The sequence below is a fragment of the Quercus suber genome, unplaced genomic scaffold (genome assembly GCF_002906115.3).
Source record: "Quercus suber isolate HL8 unplaced genomic scaffold, Cork oak 2.0 scaffold_418, whole genome shotgun sequence".
Taxonomy (NCBI): Eukaryota; Viridiplantae; Streptophyta; class Magnoliopsida; order Fagales; family Fagaceae; genus Quercus; species Quercus suber.
This window is the reverse complement of record NW_027069869.1, coordinates 278,364-299,571: the sequence shown is the minus strand read 5'-3', so window position 1 is coordinate 299,571 and position 21,208 is coordinate 278,364. Positions and strand designations below refer to the sequence as shown.

The following is a 21,208-nucleotide window of genomic DNA, read 5'->3' as shown; positions in this document are numbered from 1 at the left end:
TTTGAGCAAGTGGCAGTTCTTCAGCCATAAATATCTTAAAAAGTGAGCAAATATACATTAATTGTAAATAATTAATTTTACAATTTGTATGCTACATACCATATTGGCTATGCACATAAATTTATTAACAAGAAGTCAAAATTTTTCTTCTTGAATAGTTAGACGGCGGCAGAGCTAGAATCAAGTAATGCAAAAGCTCAATTAAAGTCTATAATGACTCGTTTTATAAGATCGAGTATAGTCCATAATGATTCCCTGTATATGAATTCTCATTAAATTTTAATGATAATCAGTTTCAAATAGTTAGATTTTTTTTTTTTTTTTGGTTAAAAGTTTCTCGCACATTTTGTATGTGCATTGTTTGCCGAGAGCAATTCCTTTTGGTGAGAATTCTTTAGGCCTGATGTATAAAATTGTGAGCAACCGATCCATACATTGAGTGTCTGTGAATTTGTGCTGGCACAGAATCACTGTTGCCTTTTTTTGCTATATTTTTACATCATGGTTATTAAGAATTCTGTTCTGTATTCAATGATGCTAGCTGCTTCTACAAGCCCTCTTATGGAAATAAACAAATGGTATCTGAAATATGGCCTAGTGAATGAGTTTGTATTACGTTTAATATAAAGAATTCAGTATTCACCCAAATATGAGCTCTTAGTAGAGTCTCCAACCCTCTGAAACTGCCTCATATGGCAGCTCTACCTACCCCAAAGCAAGTTTTGGTTTGACTCTTTGAGTATATGCCCTCCCTTTGTTATTTGCAACTATCCATTGACAATCCCATCAAAATCCCGTAATATCAAGCAACAACAAAGAGGGAAAAAATTAGGTCCAACTGGTTTTTATTGTTGCTTAACATGAAAAAAAAAAAAATTTAATTTTACCAATAAATTTTAATCATTATTAAAATGATAAGTTGTACAAGTTTCAGGGTGATTGGTTAATTTTTAATGACAACTAATCGGGGTCACATTTTATAGAGAAGAACAGCATCACCTATTTAGTGAGCTTATGATGAAAGTCAACAATGTATTAGACAAAAAAGCCTAGACTATGAAATTCAATATGAGCTTGGAAATTTAGGTCTTTGGAATTGGGATTCCAATCTTTTTGTATTTATGTCCTTTACAGTGGCTTTGTGGTTACTGACTGTGGTTCTTCAATGACCAACAACAATTTGCCAAATTCAGAATTAGCATGTTTCTTGAACTAAGTAAAAGACAAATTTGGTCAGGAAAATGCCCTCTTTGATTGCTGATGTATCAGCTATCATCCAATTTGACACATTTAAATTAGTCAAGCTTAAGCTTGCTCATCAGTTTATGTTTACTTGTGCTAAGTGCAAACTATTTGATGTATTGTCCTGTACCAAGTCAAGCATCCAAGCGACTCCATATTTGAACATCTGTTAGATTTGCTTAAATGTAAACATCACAAGGAACTTCTCAAAGAGCATGACATGTCATATCACTGATATCAGGTAGGTGCGGCTGCACATACACTTCAAAGGGTTCAAATGAATCCTCTGACTTGAAAAAAAATTATTTATATATATATATATATATGATATTGTTTTACTAAATTAATTTACTCTTAATAATATTTTTGCATACTCTGTTTTAAATCTTGCACACTCTAATCACATATCAACTTATCCCACAATCAAACAATAACTTAGCGTATTATTTATGTATGGATGAGTGTGGTTGTGTGTGTGTTAATAATTATATAATGCAAGTGGAGTTGAGTTTTGTCATTTAGTTTAAAATATTTTTATTAAAAAAAAAAAGACCAATATATAACCACAATTGCTTAAATACAAAAATATTATACAAAATTAACAAAATAAAAAGGTCATACTTACATTGACAATAGATAATGACAACTAATAATAAACTATTATGAGACGATTTTAAAATATGAAAACTTGTAGAAGGAAATTGTAAAACTTCATGTATTTGTGTGATTTTTTTTATTAACTAAATATATTCAAGTTATTTTTTTATTAAATTTTGTTTAATTTAAGTTTCTTAATGACCCCCTAGAAAAAATTTCTAAAGCCCCTACTGATATTACGACGTACATTTAAATGTTAATGCACATAAAGTTCTGACATATTAAGTAAAGATAAGAACAAAATTATAAACACAGCTCTTGAGTCTTAGGTATTAAATTTAATGGGTCATACCTTGTCATTCCAACCAACATAAGGGTGATTGGGTTATCAGGCTTAGTTTAAAGGTCAATCTGTCGAGTGCAAATCTTCTGTCCCACTTTTCTTACTCCACTCTGTACTCCACCAATAAAAACTTGCCACATGTTCACCTAATTAATTAAATACTATCATTATTGACTTATTAATACTATTGTTATTAATTAATAGTAGTATTTAATTAATTAGATGAACACAGTTTTTATTAGTGGAGTATAGAGTGGAACATGAAAAATGAGACAGAAGATTTGGACTCCAATCTGTCACTTAACCCGATCATAATTCTTCTTAAGTGGGCTTTGCGATCCATAAAATTATTCATTACTTTTACGAATTGGGCTTTACAACCCATAAGTTTTATTAGAAAATTTTAGTTCATGATAATTCTTCATTATTCTATAATCTAGGCTATACGGCCCATAACCATAAGTTTCATTAAACAATCAGGCTCATGATTCATTTTCTCTTTCTCTTTGTGGATTGATTTCATGACCCATGTTCTTTTCCCTTTATGTGGGTGGGTTGGACTAGTGACTCATGTTTTTATTCTCCTTAAAAGTTAGGTCACATCTAAAAACTTTTTATTTATACAAAATGGGCCAATATTAAGACAAAACTTAAGCACGTGGTCTTTTATACTGGACAACCAATGAGTTAGCGAATCCTTGAAGCCCACATTATGTATGGGGTAAGATGAGTGGGATTTGGATTTAAATTTTAAAAAATAATAAATAAAAACTCTCTCAATCCCCACTCATTTCATTTCTTGCCTCCAAAATTAGCAGTCACCGACTCACCATGACCTTTATCCTTTTAAACACTTATTAAACACTTTTACTTTAGTTTAAACTTTAAATTCATTAATGTATCCTCATTTAATAACACCATTATCAGCAAGTAGACATGAAACTGAGCACCCTATTGGCAAATTAATAATATAAAACTACTCTTCTTCTTCTTCTTCTTCTTCTTCCTCTTCTTCTTCTTTTTCACTTTATTTACCCTATCTTAATGTATTAGAGAAAATGAGGAAGAAAAAAAAAAACCTCTAATTGTTCATATTCCATTCATTTCTTGTATAAAGTCCCTAACACAGTGTTGGTATTTTGAGTTTTCTACTATTACGCAAGAAATGCATGAGTGATTATTAGGGTTCAATGTTACTTATGCATTTAATGCCTTTCTAATATCATTAATTTTTCTTTTCTTATTAGATACTAGAATAAGTCCAGAATTATCAAGTGGGGATAAAATTGAGGAGATGTAGAAAAGTGGAGGGATAAAATACTCTTTTGTTTGGTTGAATAGAAAAGTGAGAGGATAAATAATATAGTTTGTATAAATTTATTCTCATACTCATATTACATAAAATAAAAACATTTTTTTAATAGTTTATCTCTATAATTCTCTCCAAATTGGGGGGATTGATTTTTGGTGGGCCTTGAGAAAAACACCTAGACCCCACCAAAATCTCCCTCCACTCTTCCCCTCCATCCAAGCAACCAAAAAAAGTGTTTTCTCTACTATTGTCTTCTTTATCCGTCCCAAAATCACTCCAACTAAACACACTCTTAGTGATTTCAATCTAGGGGTGCGGTGATTATGCGATGTTTGGCCCAAGTTGACTCAATTCAAAGCTCAAGGTTTACTTCATTAACCACTTGTTTTCCTTGCAACCGGGGTCCCCAAAAAAAATCAAACAGAGAAACAAAAGAATAATAAATAAATAAATAAAAAATCCATTTTTGATTTTCAAACTTAGCCCCAAGATTTTTTTTTTTTTTTTTGGTTAACATATTTGAACTTTTCCATTTTTAGTTTTTTTTTTTTTCCTTATGTTTTCCTTTTGACTTTAATTTTTTTTTTTTTATTTGACTATCACATCTAAGTGTAATTGTAATTTCACTTGTGGGCATAGTTTTTAAAACCCAACCTGGCCCAATCGGTTGGACTTGTAATTTGGTGAAGTGATACCTATACCGGTCCAATTGTTTGATCGGAAAACTTATGAAATTGGCCTATTAAAAGTAAAATCCAACTGTTTTTTCGCAATTCATGCAATCATAACAGGTTGTTGCAACCCATTTGGTTTTGTAGTTTTGAATAAAATTACCTTTTTGGGTTCATTGCAGTATTGTTCTCTGAACTTAGAGCTTAATGAAAACAAGAGAGTTCTTATGAGATTGATGCTTAACTTTTCAACAAAGATATAGCTTCAACTTTCTAATTAGATTGTCATTCATGAGATTAGAGTAACATTTGAGATATACAATATGCATTGAGCGTAAATTTAGAGTTTGAGATATACTTTTATTGATAGAATTTTAAGAAATATAATATAATAAGATTTATTTAGCAAAGTCTTGGCTACAATAGTCTTTTACTTTATACTTTCTACTGTTGTTACTTGTGAAACTTTGAGTTTGTATTATATTAGGTGACTTGTATTTTAGACTTAATTTTAATTAGTAATTAAGGCATGTCATTTTTTTCATATTTATTTTTATGATTTATCAAAATTATTTTCATATTTATTTTAGTTCCATTTAACCATGTTGTTTGATCGATACCTAATAGTTGAACCAATAACCCAACACTTATTCCTATCCGGATTTAATAATTATGCAGATCCAAAATCTCATAATTAAATAAATAAAATATAAATTGACCAAACCAAACCGGCAAACCCCAAATCAATAAACAGTAGTATATTCCGGAATCACTAATTAGTAATTACCTGTGACTTACTAGAACTCAAAACCAAACAGCTTACAGCCCAACGGCTAGTACCCAAATTTAATCACCGCCTTTCTCCAAAATCCGATTCCGATTCCAACTCGGAACTCCTACTCCTTGTGGGTCACGGAAACAACACAAGCAGATTTAAATACATATATTCTGAAATTATAAGAGTTGCTACAACGTTGTGTACTTCAATTTGGAGAGAGCAAGGCTTATTTGACTCTGTTTTAATTTGGGAGAGGAAGAAGGTAGCACTGATCATCAACAATCTCACTACACGTTGTGACAATGACAACAGAGACTGAGGTTCTCAAGTTTCGGCTTCCCAAGCCTGTAACAGATGTGGGTATGGCTTTTCTTGATCATCAAAATTCTAAGGTACCCATCATCAATGACAGTAAAGGTGGTGGCTTTGAAAAGGATTCTGAGGTTCCAAACAGAAAGAGGCTGATAATCAAGATTCGTATTCCTAATCCTAAGGCAAAAACAGAAACGACCACAGTGCCTCTGAAGAACAATCATCAAGATTCCAAACCCATCACCAAAACCTCTGGTTACCGTGAGAGGGTTAGGAAACAGTTGCAAGAGACCTTTTCTAGAGTTTCTTCTGAAACTGATGAGAGCATATCACCAGCAATAAACCCAGTTCAAGTGGCTGTTTCAGTAGAGTCTGCTATGTTTGAAAGGATTGGCTGGTCTAATCCCATCAAGAAGGCTAATTATCAATCCATCTTGTTCAATCTCAAAGACCCAAAGAACCCAGATTTGAGGAGAAAGGTGCTTCTTGGAGAGATCAAGCCTGAGACTCTCGTAACCATGAGTGCAGAGGAGATGGCCAGTCACAAGAGGCAGAGTGAGAACATTCAGATACAGTTGAAAAGCTTGAAAAGATGTTTGCATGATGCTGATGAGGAAGAAAAGGCCACCACTGACATGTTCCAGTGCAGCCGGTGTCGCGAGCGCAAGTGTACCTATTACCAGATGCAGACCCGGAGTGCCGATGAACCCATGACAACTTATGTCACTTGTTGCAAATGCAGCAAACGTTGGAAGGTCTAACCAGGGCCAGTAGCTTGAATTAATTGATTGTCAAGTGCACTACGGCTACTGTTGGAAGAAATTATTAGTCTAGGAATAGGAATTACTTCCATTTTTTGTCCACATCAATGATTCTTGATGTAACTACGTTTTCAGTATTATATGTTGAGATACTGTCTCAAACACAAAGTTTTCTTATCATATGTTTGATTCTCTCTCTCTCTCTCTCTCTCTCTCTCTCTCTCTCTCTCTCTCTCTTTTCCTGGTTGATTAGTTTCTCTTAGAATTTCATAGGCCCAACCAGTGGCGGCGCCACGTTGAGGTCACAGGGTGTTCCCAGGAACACCCTGACCTGAAGAAGAAAAAAAAATTATATATAATAATTTAAATATTTTTATTTGTTTACCTTTAAAAAAAAAAATAAGAACACCCTCAAAATTTTTATGCCCAACAAATTTTGATCTAAAATCTAAAAAAAAAAAATTGTAATAGAGAATCTGAAAAAAAATATTTGTAACAGAGCAAGCCCAAAAAACTGAAGGTGAAAGAGTGAGAGTGTGAGACGGGTAAAAAACTGAAGGTGACCTTTGATAATTCTTTGAGCTTGAGGTGGATTACTCATGAAACTTCAACCTTCACAATGTTCGCATATTTACAGCACATAGACTGGGTGCCCAGACCGCTCTCACGGTCTGAACCTTAAAAAAAAAAAAAAAAAAAACCCGATCCTCACCGACCAAACTGTACCAAGCTTTGGGCCGACTGAACGAGTTGGTGCCGGCGAACGGAACCTGATGACCTTTCCGACACCGGTGCAGCGACACAGTTGAAGCTAATTTTCAAAACCAACCCATATATGTAAATAAAATTAAGGGAAAAAAGAGAAAAACATTCTTAGTAAATTACTAGAAAGAAATCCTACTTATGCCCCAACACAGAAGGCAATATTTTTTTTGGTAGATTTCATCTTGCGTCGCCGCTTATGCAGAAGAGAGAGTAGAGTTAAACTTCCGTATCTGCAGAAGAGAGAGTAGAGTTGAACTTAAAAACTGATGAAGAGAAAGGAAAACACTGAGAGTGGAGAACAATGAGATAAACGGATAAGATGAAAAGAAAGTGGAGGTAGGTGGGGGTATTAAATGAAAATGCCACGTGTTAGAACTAAGCAGAGTTTGATGTTGTAGAATTAAGCAGATAATGCCACGTGTTAGGTGGAGGCAGAGTATATAACTAAACAGAGTCTGATGTTGTAGAGCCACCCACCACCCACGTGCTTTGATTGGACAATGCTACTTTAATTCAAAATTTTGTACTACAACCAAGACTTGTCAACATGTAATGAAAAAAAGAACTTTTTATATTATTATTATTATTATTATACTTCAATTTTTGTTCAAAATATCTAAGTGCATCACAGTCGTCACTGCATCTATTGTTTTGTGTTTGTTAATAAAATGGCTTGTTCAATAAATTATGAAATTTTTATGAAAAATATATTTAATTTGATTGTTTTATTTTATTTTTTTATTTGTATTAATTTAATTTATTTATTTATATTTTAAATAATTATTAAATTAATTATGATGTCATCATGGTTCGATTTCGGTTTAATCTCGATTCCACCTTAAAAATCTTGAAACTTTATCTTTTACAGTTCAATGAACGGTTTGAGTCTGAAAACCATACTGAATGGCAGAGAGTGTTGTACCTTGTAAGATACATAGGTAGAGAATTTGAAAAATAGGGGCCCTATTCGGGTAAAAAAGGTGGGATTGGGTGGGGATAGGTGAAATATTAAATGTGCACCCAAGCAAACATGGACACGTTTTTTCTTTTCTCGCAAAGAGTGCCCTTTTAGGCCAAAATTACATCAGCTGACAGTTAAAAATAGGATTACCACTTGTTAAAAAAAAAAAAAACACATTGTTAAAAAAAAAGCACCCAATTAATAGCATACTAACCTTATCGCTTTTTTTTTTTGAAAAAAAAAAATTGTGTTTTTATTACCACTTGTTAAAAAAAAAAAAAACACATTGTTAAAAAAAAAGCACCCAATTAATAGCATACTAACCTTATCGCTTTTTTTTTTTGAAAAAAAAAAATTGTGTTTTTATTTTATATATATAATTTTTATTTTGACAATCTAATTTATAAGTAGATAAAACAATTTGAAAATTAATAAGAGATAAAGAAATTTGAAAATTAATAAGAAACTTGTCCTATTTTTTAGGTAATGTTTTAATAAGAGTTAGAGTTACATTTTTACTAAATTGTTCTTTAGTTTTTGTCTCTATTTAAATATAAGAGTATAGGTTCATTTTTGAACTAAAAAATGAAAAATCCAAACAGGAAAAACTCCTTAAATAGTAATATAGATAAACCACATTATTAATTTATTTTTTTCTTTTTTTTCTTTTTTTTTTTTCCCTTTTGAGGTTTTTTGATGTACAGAATATAAATTTGTTTTGGTTTTAAAAACTTTTTTTTTTCTTTTAAGCATAAACTTCATGCCAGCCAAATCTTGAATTTCAACCAGTATTTACCGAAACAACTTGAAACACCTGAAATAAACCGAAATGACTCGAAATTTTTTCAAAGTGAAATAGAAACACCCTGAACAAAATTCCAAGAGTCACCACTGGGTCCAACACTATAATTCGTTATATTGTAAAATCAATAGTACATTTTGTATGTGCTTTAGAAATTTATATGTTTCCTGTCTCAGTAATTTTTGCTAAAAAGCACATTGTTTTAGAATTCAATTTCTTTTTCTTTTTTTAAGTTACCGTTTTTCTTTTTTTAGTGACAGTTCTTCAGCCATGGATATCTAAAGAAGTGAACAAATATTAAAATATACATTAATTGTAAATAATTATTTTTAAAAAAAAAATCCTCTAAAATTGTTGGACGTACGGCAGAGCTAGAATCAAGTAATGCTAAAGCTCCATTATAGTCTATAATGACTCATTCAATAAGATCAAGTATAGTCAAAATGATTATATATGAATTCTCATTAAATTTTAATGATAATCATTTATATTAAGTTTCAAATAGTTAGATTTTTTTTTTTTTTTTTTGGGGTACAAGTTTCTCGCACATTTTGTATGTGCGTTGTTTGCCGAGAGCAATTCCTTTAAGTGAGAGTCCTTTAGCCGTGGATATATAAAATTGTGAGTAACCGATCCATACATTTAGTTGCTGCGAATATGTCCTGGCATAGGATCTCTGGTAACTTTTTTAGCTATATTTTTACATCATGGTTATTAAGAATTCTGTTTTGTATTCAATGATGCAGCGCTAGCTGCTTCTACAAGCCCTCTGATGGAAACAAACAAATGGTATCTGATATATGGCCAAGTGAATGAGTTTGTATCATCAAAAAAAAAAAAAAAAAAGCACAATGACACAGCAGCATATATCCCAGCAAAACTGTACAAGCCAGTCACAGCAGATGTACATATAACCAGGTCAGTAGGATAAACGCCATGAACACCATGCACTAGCAGCCAACAGGTTAATTACCAACCTCTTATTCCGTTATGATATACTATGCAACAAGTCTTATTATCTATAAAACATTAGTAATACAAGAAAATATTTTAAAGAGTTCAAGCTGCGGCTTCATCAGCAGAAGAAACCTTCCTGAGGACATAAATAGGATCTCCTACTTTAATGATCTTTCCTTTCCCTTCAGTAAGAGGGTCCTTCCAGACTAAATTCTGACCAAAGTAGATCTGCAGAACCATTTAGCACGCTATTAATGAATAATTTGGACGGAGAGAATAAAATTGTTAGGAGTCAGGGATTCAAGATTGACCTTTCCCCGCTGTTTTTGAGTTGGACGCAAGACATTGTCTGAGCGGAATTTTTTAAGAGTTTCATTTGGCTCAGAACCTGCAATCCCAGACTCTTGATTGATTGTAGGGACCTAAAAAACATAGAAGTGTCTTTTTAAACATTGGAAGATCAACACAGTCAAACAAGTGAAATTCACAGCTCCAAGTTGTGATTTAAAAGGTTCAGAGTGTATGAGAAGCCCATTGTGGCAGTCATGGAAGCAAATATAACATCAGGACCCAAAAATAAACAAGTCCCCACTAGGATATCAACATGGAACATATAATCTTAGGGTGGTTAGATTTTAGTACATTTAGTAATTTGCATAAGGCAAAATTTAGGTACAATACTTAAGTACTGTTGCTTAGATTCTCCTCTTAAGATTCAATCATGTGGCTATACTTAACTAAAATTACACTTCTATCCCATGAAAAAAAAGCCACATGACTGAATCTTAAAAGAGAATTTAAGGAATAACACCTAAGTATTGTACTTAAGTTTTGTCCATTTGCATATAATTTAGGAGATGATTAAAATGGAAAAATGAAATGTAAAAACTCTTGTAGAATCAAATGATTTAGATCAATTAGGGTGATGATGATATCCAACATGGATCTACTAGTGATATCATCACCAATAAACATGTTCAACCTGTTTAGCTTTGGGGCCTGAGAATTCACTCATGCTTTTTCTTCGAGCTCACTGCAAGTTGCAGCCATTCTTTTAAATCTATGTTCAACAGTTCATTTTACCAAGTGGCTGATAACATTTTTCATTTCAAGCTAAGTCCACCATGAAGTGAAGATAATTGCACATCAAACTGGAAATTTTCTTCTTTTTTTGTTTTTCAAAAAAAAAAAAAAGAAGATTTTTAACACGTGAGATACACTAATATTTTAATGAAAAATAACTTGAATATCATTAGATAGGCACAAAATGATGAGATGTAGCTCTTTACCTTACAGCGGGAGCATAGCTTGACACCCTGAAATATGAATTTGTTTATCTTGATCTCTGTCCATAAGTCTTCAGCAAATGATTCACAACCATCAACCAGGATGCTGAGAAATGAAAGTAAAAATTTCAAAGATAGAACCAGTGCTTATGGTATGAACTTATTAACCTTTGGGTCTAAAGCAGTCAATAGTATTGGACAACAGTAAATGGTGAAGAGTACATGGATGCTTTAAATGAAATAAAGAGATATGATAAGAGCGGATACTTGGGTCTAAAACGGTTGACTGGTATGGGTTCCCTGAGAAGCTTATTTAGTGCATCCATTGATCCCTGCAAAAGATGTGTTGAGAGCCACCTTCAAAATTCAATGTAAAAGCAAGAAAAACTTCGATCCCATTTCTCAACTTGACCAACCTGAGATAACAGCATGTATGGATACATGTCAGAGAACATGACACTGTGTCCAGGAGCATACCCAGGTTCTACAGGCCTAGTTTCTGAAGCTGCATTTCAAAACAATGGAATCCATAATTCACAGAGAAGTATATATATATATATATAAAAGGAAGGAATAAGTCCACACTCTCTGAAGGATTAGAAATGGTCTACAGAGGCTGCCATGGCAAGAGGGGGAATGCAAAACATAAAAGTCTATTAACGAGTGTGCGTTTGTGTGTGTTTGTGTGTGTGTGTGTATGAGAGAGAGAGATAGAGTGAAACAATTTACAACGCAAAGTTGTACCAAACCATATGGGGTTGACACATATCACTTATCAGAACCAAATGCAGCCAAATCATTATCAATTATTTTGAGTTTGGAAATTTGACAATATGCATAATGACATGTATCATGATGAGTTTACCCTTATGGTATGTATTTATTTGTCTTCTCTAGGGAATGTGTGCGTATTACAATGCCAAAGCACAGGCTTGCCCATGCCCACTCATCATTCAATTCAATGAATATTTATTTTCCAATAACACCCCTATCCAAAGTAATTTTTTCTTTTATTGTTATCCCTAATCAATGGATGCAGTGTCCTACACTCCGTCTTTTAAGATGCAAAAAGATGAAATGCTACCAGTATTAAAACGAACTAGCCGGCTGGGCTTCCCCAAATAATTTAAAAACCATTGTGACGCTTCATCTCCTTCATCCAATGCAGAGCCAGACCATTCCCAGACTGAGACACCTTCCGTTGTTCGACGCGGTTTACTTAGAGAAACCTTAAGCACATTCATCCCAGGTGCCTTTAAGACTGTAATGACAAACTTGGTTAACAAGTTGAAAAAGTAAAAACAAAAATGAATAAATAAATAAACTTACTAGTTACCTTTGGTAATGGTATGAAAGGGAACCTAGTCAGATAAGACTTTTATCTCAAAGAAAAAAATTAGGAGAAAATTCACTGTTCCTGGTCTATTAAAAGGCTGAAGTTGCCTTCAACAAATCCAGAATACTAATACCTTCTAATACTGGCCATTAAAATCACAACTTCATAACCAAGCTCATCATACCGACACACGTCATGTAAATCATGCAAATTTTTATGCCTTTTACTAAAATTTCATGATATGTAACGCAAACGACCATAGGTTATGGGAGCTTACTTACAGATGGATACATAGCATCAGTGAGAAAAGCTATTTAAGGTATTAGACTTTATTTTAACACATGAGAAAGAACCATTAAGGATTATCTTTGCATAATATTATACTAACACAAGCTATATGATCATCTAGAGCAAAAACAAAACAATTAAGATTTCATTTGAAGTAAGCTAATAAACTTTATAAACAGTCTTGCCCAAAGGGGGAAAGATCTATAAACAGAGAAACATGCATCACTTGATAATCTAACAGTTAAGTAAACTCTCTGTTGTGAAAAAACATTACGTGGCTTAACTATGGTATAAGATCAGGCAATCATCATATCTGAAAGAATTTTTCTAACAGATAATGCAGTAAAAAAAAGGGTATATATATATGTGTGTGTGTGTGTGTGAATAGATAGACAAATAATTTACCCATATATGAGCTATTAGTAGGTTCCCAACCCTCTGAAAATGCTTCATTTGGCAGCTCTACCTCAACTAAAGCAAGCTTTGGTTCAACTCTTTGAGTATATGCCCTTCCTTTATTATTTACAACTAACCATTGACGATCCCATCGACATCCTGTAATATCAAGCACCAACAAAGAGGAAAAATAAATCAGGTCCAACTGGCTATTTTTACGTTGACTACTCCAGGTTTTTCCTGTTGCTTAACTTGAAAACTTGAAAGTTTAACAATATGTTCAGGAAACTTCTCATTATATGTTAATTATTTTAAAATGATAAGATGTAAAAATAGCAGGGTAGTTAGTGTTGACTAAAAATTTAAGTACTCAAAGTAATGTTCAATAACAACTAATTGGGGCAGGCTAACATTATATAGAGAAGAATACCATCAACTTTCAGTGTTCTTATGATCAAACTAAGCTATTTATATTCCACAGACATGCTTAGAATATGAAACTCAATATGAAAAAGTTCTGAAATTTAGATCTTTGGGAATCCTATCTTTTTACATCTATGCCCTTTATAATGGTTTTGTGGCTACAGACTCTGGTTGCCAACTACTGTTTGCCAGATTCAGATTCAGCATGGTTCTTGAGCAAAATAGAAGACAAATTTGGTCAGAAAAATTAGGCCTTCTTTGATTGGTGATGTAGCAGCTGTCTTTTAGTTGGACACATGTGGGTTAGTCAAACCTAAGCTTGCTCATCAACTTAACTGCTTGTGCCAACCAGCATGAATTTGTCCAAACTTGAGAATACTTAATCAAAACAGAAAACTCGAGAACCATTACCATGAGTCTATGACCATGAATCACCTCAGTTGACTGCTCAAAAGCCTAACTAAATAAAATCGATGTGGCTTTTGGTCTTGTATAGTTTTCAAGGTTGAAATTGAAGATAAAATCTGGCTAGTTTATATGGTGACGAGCTCAAACAAGCTAGCTAGCAAGCCAGTCTCAAATTGTTTATGATAAAATCAATCATTTATAAGAAGCAGCCCACACCATTCATTGTGAAAAAAGCCAATATATTTTTTCAATAATTCTGAATTGCTTTCAAGATAGATATATAAGATAAAGCAATTATATTGTTGCATAAGTTGCAATCTTTTTTTTAAAAAAGAAGAGAAATACCTTGGATACTTTGAAAATTAAGGTAAAATTCAAGGGATTAAATTGAATTTTAGCCAAAACATAATGATGATTTTGGGCACTGAGCATAGAAAATTATTGAAATTTAGTGATAAAAAATAATATGTAGTAGATAATGTTGGGAAATATGTGATATGTTTTTGTTATAAATTACTCACAATAATTTTTAATTTAGCTTATGATTTGCCATTATCCAAGGTATTTCTCTTCTTAAAAAAAAAAAATTGCGAAGGATTATATTTTACCTCAGGTGTAATAAAAACATATAACATAAACATTTTACCGTAATTACACCTTAGGGACTAATTTGACAACTGAAATAGAAGTGAAGTGAGGGAGTAGATTGAACATGAAAACAAAGCTAGTCATCAACCTCACATTTCACAATTGTACATATGATTAAGAAAAAAGTTTATAAATTATAGCTAACACCCAATTTCAAAGACTAGATGATACTTTCTTCCCCTCTCAACTTGAAAAACTTAACCAAGAAACTGATTAGAGTACTACAGAATATATTGTTCAGAGTTAAGAATAATTCAAGAAAACAAATAGTAGAACAATCAAATGGGCAGGAAAAACAACAGTGAAAGAACAGGAAATAGAAAAAATTTAAATGGGTGTCAGATGATTCATCAAAAGTTCACAAATTTATCATACAATTTCAAAGACTAGACCATATTCTGTCTCCTCCCAACTTGGAAAACATAACCCAGAAACCGATTGAAGTGGAGCACAGTACATATTGTTCAGAGTCAGAGTAATTCATGAAAACAGAGAGAACAATAAAAAAAATGGGTCAAACAAACAATAATGGGAAAAAAAATGAAATTATATATATATATATATAATTTCACAACTTTATCACTCAATTTCAAAGACTAGACCATACTCTGTCTCCTCTCAACATGGAAAACTTAACCCAGAAATCGATTAGAGTGACACACAGTATAAATTGTTCAGAGTTAGAGTAATTCATGAAAAGAGAGAGAACAATCAAAAAATGGGTCAAACAAACAATAATGGAAAAAAAAAATGAAATTTTATATATAAAAGTTTACAAATTTATCACTCAATTTCAAAGACTAGACTATACCCTGTCTCTTCTCAACATGGACAACTTAACCCAGAAACCGATTGGAGAGGAGCACAGTATATATTGTTCAGAGTCAGAGTAATGAAAGAACAAACAATAATGAAAGAATTGAGTCCTATTGTTCAAACAAACAATAATGAAAGAACAAGAAATGGAATTATATATATGTAAATGAAGAATTGAGTCCTATTGGTTTTACCAGTAGGAGTGATGGGTGCTTGAGAAACTGAAATTCCACGACATGACTTTATTGGGTATATGAAAATTGAAGATATTCTGGCTGTGGGTTTTGATGACAATGCCTGTGCCATTGTCTCTCTGACTCTGTGTGTGTGCTTTGTGTGTTTTGCTAATGGTAAATGCCAAGTTTTTCTCGTAATAAATAGAATCTGACATCCTGATCCAGACCAATTTACACACAAACAAACAAAAAAAAACAGAACATTTTAAAGTTGACTAATGAGTGACAAAGGACACAGGATACTATCATAAAAACTAAAAGATTCTCCCACCGAAATAAAAAAAATAATAAATAAATAAATAAATAAAAACCTTTATATGTGTGGCACGGCAATGGGTGTGCTGCTCCGAATAAAAAAAAATTAATATTTGTTAATGTAATAGTGTTTTTTTTTTTTGAAATTATGTAATAATTATTCTTTAGTTTGGTTATATTTTTATTATAAGGAATAATCATTCTTTATGAATAGTTATTTTTTAAAATGAGAAATAACTATTTATCTTTTAAAAAGTTGTATTAGTTATTTCTTAGTAAGAGCAATAATTTCAAAACTTAATATATTTCGAAATAAACAAACTTTCCATATACATCTAACAATTATAAAAATAAAAAATCATAAAAAATAACACATATCTCTCTTAAATTTAAAAATAACAATTTTTAAGGAAATATATTTGTATGAGTAAGAAATTTCCTAAAATAAATGATAAGGTTCATTCTAATATTATAATTCACAACCAAACTAATGAAGAGTCCAAATCTTCTGTCCCACACTTACTGCTCCATTATATACACCACAAATAAAAACATGCCACATGTACATCTAATTTATTAAATGCTAAATTTATGCATTCTATTATTTCAATTTCCTAAAATAAACAAATAAATAACCCATCATATTTAGGTAATTGAAATAATAGAAGGCATAAATTTAGCATTTAATAAATTATATGTACATGTAACATGTTTTTATTTGTGGAGTATATAGTGGAGCAGGAAGTGTGGGACAGAAAATTTAGACTCACTAATGAATAGGTTTAGTTATTACATTATAACAAATTTTATTCCTAGTAATAAAGATTACAATTCCTATCATAATTCTTATTCAGTGTACCAAACGTACCCTTATTTGAAAAAGTACGAAACCATATACTTAAACTTTGAATAACTATTCAACGTATAAATATCTATTTACCATAACAGTTTCTTAAAACTTACTTGCTAAAAACAACATCCACTCTTTAAAAACTTTTAAAATGATGATGAATATTATCATTTTTCAACAATAATCAATTGAGTTTTGCTAAGACATTATCATAATATTTAATTTTTCACAATTAATAATTCTATATGCTACAATTGAAGGTCTTCATCAAATACCTGCAATTATCCATAACGAAGAATTTGTTTATCATTTTACATTTTATGAGTTGAGCTACAAGGTTTAACTTACTTAGTTTAGGTTTTTTTTTTTTTTTTTTTTTTTTTTTTTTTTTTGCAACTAAGCCTTGTAGCCTAGTGGCATCCGGTTCCTATGGTAAACCATTAGCTCGGAGGTTCTATCCCCTACAATTACCCAGCAAAAAAAAACTTACTTAGTTTTTAACAAATACCCTTTTAAATAGAGAGAGAGAGAGAGAGAGAGAGAGAGAGAAGACATGTATTATTGAAGTAACCATTAGATAAAGCTATAGGTCTAGAAGATTTAAATCTAGTAAATCAAGGTTCTTTGGGTAACAAATAGGACACCTTATATCACCATTCGAATTTTCCAAGCACGACTATCACATAAAACTCAAAATACACGAAGAAAATTTTTGAGAAATAAAAATTTAGTAGGGGTATTTTAGACATTGCACAATGAAATATTTTAGGAATCATAATATTTTGTTATGATTTAACAGAGAGAATAATAGTAGAAGGTATTTGCTCGATTTTAAAGTTTAAGGGGGAATGAAACTACCCCAAACATAAACAGACCTTTTACATATATATATATATATATATGTTTATTTTGGTTGTAAAACTGTTTTTTTTTTCAATATATATATATATACACACTTTAAACTGTGCATAAAAAAAATGCGAACAAAAAATCAACCTAAGAAAATTGTGTGTGAAATAGTGAATTTTGACTCAACAAATTTGACTAAACCAAAAGAGAAGTCTAGGAATATAATAAAATGTCACAACATTTTCCCAGTACCTTTATTTTCAATTGTGTTGAATCCTGGTCTGATATTTTATATTTTATTTTATTTTGATCTATAAGAAATTTACACCTTAGTAGTTAATAGTTGTAAAAATATTGTGATAATAACAAAATGTCATGATATTTTTACAATAAAATACCTTTATTTTCAATTGTGGTGGATCATGGTCTGGTATTTTATTATTTTATTTTATTTTGATCTATAAGGAATTGAGTCCTATGTCATAAAATTTTCACAATATCTTTATTTTTAGCCGTGGTTCGTCTGGTCTCATATTTTATTATTTTATTTTATTTTATTTTGACTTATAAGAAGCAGACACCTCAACAATTATGACAATTTGTTATATCCCTATATATATATATATAAATAAAAAAACTCTTGAACCAAAATAAGCATATAAATATCTTTAAAAAAATAAAACAAAAACAAAATGATGTACTTAAAAAAAAATAATAATAATTGTGGGGGGAGAAAAACCCAGCCCAACTTATTGGGCCCAAGGCCCTGAATGAGGAACACTCTTCATCCGAGGAGATGGGGCTTTCAGTCGGATGCCCACGCCAATGGAGGATGCCTGGAGATGAACACGTATTCCATCCGAGGAGATGCTCATATGTCCGAGTAGTCATGAGCCCTCGGATCCGAAGAGGTTTGATCAAGCACGAGTATGGGAGGTTCAAGTGATTTATTTGACAAGTGTCAAGAGGGAGAGGAACCTCGGACACACATAAAGATAACGGCAACGGAGAAATATCAAGGAGGCATACTTCAACCACCACATTTAATGCACTGTACCTACCTTTCTGGCCGCATTTATGTGGACAGGACACCTGAACAGTGCTTTCTCAGCTACCGCCACTCACATAAGGCTAAAGGTGGGATGATGGGACAGGTACTCAAGTGGGAGCCTGGATGATGAACAAGTGGACGTAGGAGATGTAAGAAGGTAATGCTATATAAGGGAAGGGTACCCCTGATAGAAGTGGGAAGGAACAAGAGAGAGAAGGGAGATATTAGATGGTTGTAGCTCCAGAAATTGTAACCTTTGATTATCAATGAAAAACATCTCTTCGGACAGAATACTCATATTAGTCCGAGAGCACATTAATTCAACTTCTAGCATTGGTGTTGTTGTTTAATACTGTTATTTTCATTATTTGCCTAGCCCTTTCGCCCACTCTCTACCAAATTTATTGTTTTGGGCTCAGTGGGTTCCGAATCCACACCTCCTTGGGCTTGGGCCGCAAAAACTGACCCTACAATAATAATAACCAACTCACCACCAAAACTTGACTAGACCAAAAACATTGTCTTAGCCTCTTGGCTCTTTTTTTATAGTTAATAGAAATAGATAAAGAACTAACACTTCAACAATTGTGACAATTTGTTGTATCCTTATAAAAAATAAATAAATAAATAAAACTCCTAAACCAAAATAAGCATATAAATATTTATAAAACAAACAAAAATAAATTGACATACTTGGAAAAAATCCAACTCACCAAATTGACCAAAACCAAGCCTCTGAATAAGTTTGAAAAAATGTGTTTTTTAGTAGCATTAGCATGAGTCTAAAACTTGAATAAACCAAAAACACTATTATTCAGTCTCTTGGCTCTTTTTATATTGTTGATAAAAAAAAAAAAAAAATTGATACTTCAACAATTGTGACAATTTGTTATATCTGCATAAAAAACTCTTAAACCAAAATAAGCATATAAATATTTAAAAATAAAAAATAAACAAAAATTAATTGATGTACTTGGAAAAAAAAAAAAAAGAAGCCAACTCACCAAATTGACCAAACCCAAGCCCCTAAATAAGTATGAAAAAAATGTGTTTTTAGTAGAATTAGCATGAGTCTAAAACTTTACTAAGCCAAAAACACTATTATTTAGCCTCTTGGCTCTTTTTCTATTGTTAATAAATAAAAAACTGTTACCTCAACAATTCTGACAATTTGTTATATTTGTATAAAATAAAATAAAAAACTCCTACACCAAAATAAGCATATAAATATTAAAAAAAATTATGTGTTTTTTAGTAGTATTATCTTGAGTTGAAAACTTGACTAAACCAAAAGCACTATTCCTTAGCCTTTTGGCTCTTTTATATAGTTAATAGAAATTGTATTGGTAGATTCTCAACAAAATATATATATATATATATATATATTGGTAAATTTTACATTAAAAAAAGTGATAAATATTGTATATATTTACAAAAAGTGTATAATATTAACCGCTTTTTGCTAATATACGCACGTAAATTTACATTATAAAGTATAATGTAAAGAAGAATTTCAAAACCAAAAAATAAAAAAAAATAAAAAATTAAGTGACAACCAGTGTAACCTGATTTAAAAATTATAAATAAATAGAAAGAAAGAATACCAAAAAGATTTGGGGAAAAAAAGGGAATACGTTGAGTGAAAAGTCACACAACACAGACATCCCCAAAAAAAAAAAAGGCATCCATAAAGGTTTTTTTTTTTTTTTGCTAAGATCCATAAAGGTTTTTGGGTAAGTAATGGGAATAAGTTGAGTGACCAGGGCATCCATAAAGTTTTGGGAAAACAAGGGGATTTTTTTTTTTTTGAGAAGAAATAAGGAGAATAATTTAAGTGGTCACTTCTTTTTCTACCCTCCAAATTGAAAGTGATGGAAAATATAATTAGTATCAACTAAGGGTATTTGTGGTGCAGTGCAGTTTTGGATTAATTTTAACACTGCACTTTGCGATGCGGTTTAACTAAAATTATAACTGCACAGCACCTTATTTTTACAGTCACATGTGTAGTGCGGTACAGTTTAAAATTTAGCCAAAACCATAACCGCACCGCACCTCATTTTTGCAGTCACATGTGCAATGTGGTGTATAAGATGTAGTTTGAACAGCTTGAAATTGGTATATTTTTCTAATTTTGGACTTTTTCTACCCAACCCAAAACTAATTTTCCCTTTGTTTTGGGCCAAGTTTCAAACTATTAAGCTAGTTTTTATTTATTTTGGGCTAGCTTTCTTAGTCAACACTTACTAGAATTATCAAACTTTTTTTTTTTGAAAAATAGGGTTATTAAATTATTAATAATATATTTAATATTAAAAATAAATAAATATTAATATATAGAGAGAGGGTGCGGTGCGGTTTGTGCGGACTTCTTATTATAAAACTGCAACTGCACTGCACCATGCTGTGCGGCGCGGTGTACTGTTATTTGTGGTGTAGTGCAGTTATATCATTTTATGAGCAATTTTAATGCAGTTTTTACAATTTGTACGGTTTGGTGAATCCCCTAGTGTCAATAAAGATTCCATATGAAAATAATTCTCTAACAATCATAAATAACTCACCAGCTCAATAGGTTGTGAAAATAGGTTGAAAAATAAGTTCTAAAAAATNAAACTGCAACTGCACTGCACCATGCTGTGCGGCGCGGTGTACTGTTATTTGTGGTGTAGTGCAGTTATATCATTTTATGAGCAATTTTAATGCAGTTTTTACAATTTGTACGGTTTGGTGAATCCCCTAGTGTCAATAAAGATTCCATATGAAAATAATTCTCTAACAATCATAAATAACTCACCAGCTCAATAGGTTGTGAAATAATAAGGTGAAAAATGCTTTCTTAAAAAAAAAAAGGTGAAAAATAAA

At 31.7% G+C, this 21,208-nt stretch overlaps 2 protein-coding genes across 2 annotated transcripts; one reads left to right on the top strand and one right to left on the bottom strand.

Moving 5' to 3' along the window:
• Positions 1 to 5,152: 5,152 nt before the first annotated feature.
• On the top strand, positions 5,153 to 6,083 carry LOC111986968 (transcription elongation factor TFIIS). The gene has a single exon (XM_024018660.2). The coding sequence runs from the start codon at positions 5,246 to 5,248 to the stop codon at positions 6,014 to 6,016; it is 771 nt and encodes a 256-aa protein (XP_023874428.1). The 5' UTR covers positions 5,153 to 5,245; the 3' UTR covers positions 6,017 to 6,083.
• A 3,412-nt stretch (positions 6,084 to 9,495) lies between these two features.
• On the bottom strand, positions 9,496 to 15,462 carry LOC111986985 (uncharacterized). Its single transcript, XM_024018678.2, has 8 exons — positions 15,297 to 15,462; positions 12,817 to 12,966; positions 11,872 to 12,048; positions 11,204 to 11,292; positions 11,055 to 11,119; positions 10,791 to 10,893; positions 9,813 to 9,923; positions 9,496 to 9,729 (listed from the first exon to the last, which is right to left on the bottom strand). The coding sequence occupies exons 1-8, from the start codon at positions 15,406 to 15,408 to the stop codon at positions 9,604 to 9,606; spliced, it is 933 nt and encodes a 310-aa protein (XP_023874446.1). The 5' UTR covers positions 15,409 to 15,462; the 3' UTR covers positions 9,496 to 9,603.
• Between the last annotated feature and the right edge of the window lie 5,746 nt (positions 15,463 to 21,208).

What these genes read in the sequence shown, in the direction of transcription:
- LOC111986985 (XM_024018678.2), bottom strand. Translation starts at nt 15,408, where the DNA reads ATGGCACAGGCATTGTCATCAAAACCCACAGCCAGAATATCTTCAATT. An exon ending in AGCTATGCTCCCGCTGTAAG is followed by an intron (nt 9,924 to 10,790) that starts GTAAAGAGCTAC and finishes TATGTTTTTTAG; the next exon opens with GTCCCTACAATCAATCAAGA. An exon ending in CTCAAAAACAGCGGGGAAAG is followed by an intron (nt 9,730 to 9,812) that starts GTCAATCTTGAA and finishes ATGGTTCTGCAG; the next exon opens with ATCTACTTTGGTCAGAATTT.
- LOC111986968 (XM_024018660.2), top strand. Translation starts at nt 5,246, where the DNA reads ATGACAACAGAGACTGAGGTTCTCAAGTTTCGGCTTCCCAAGCCTGTA.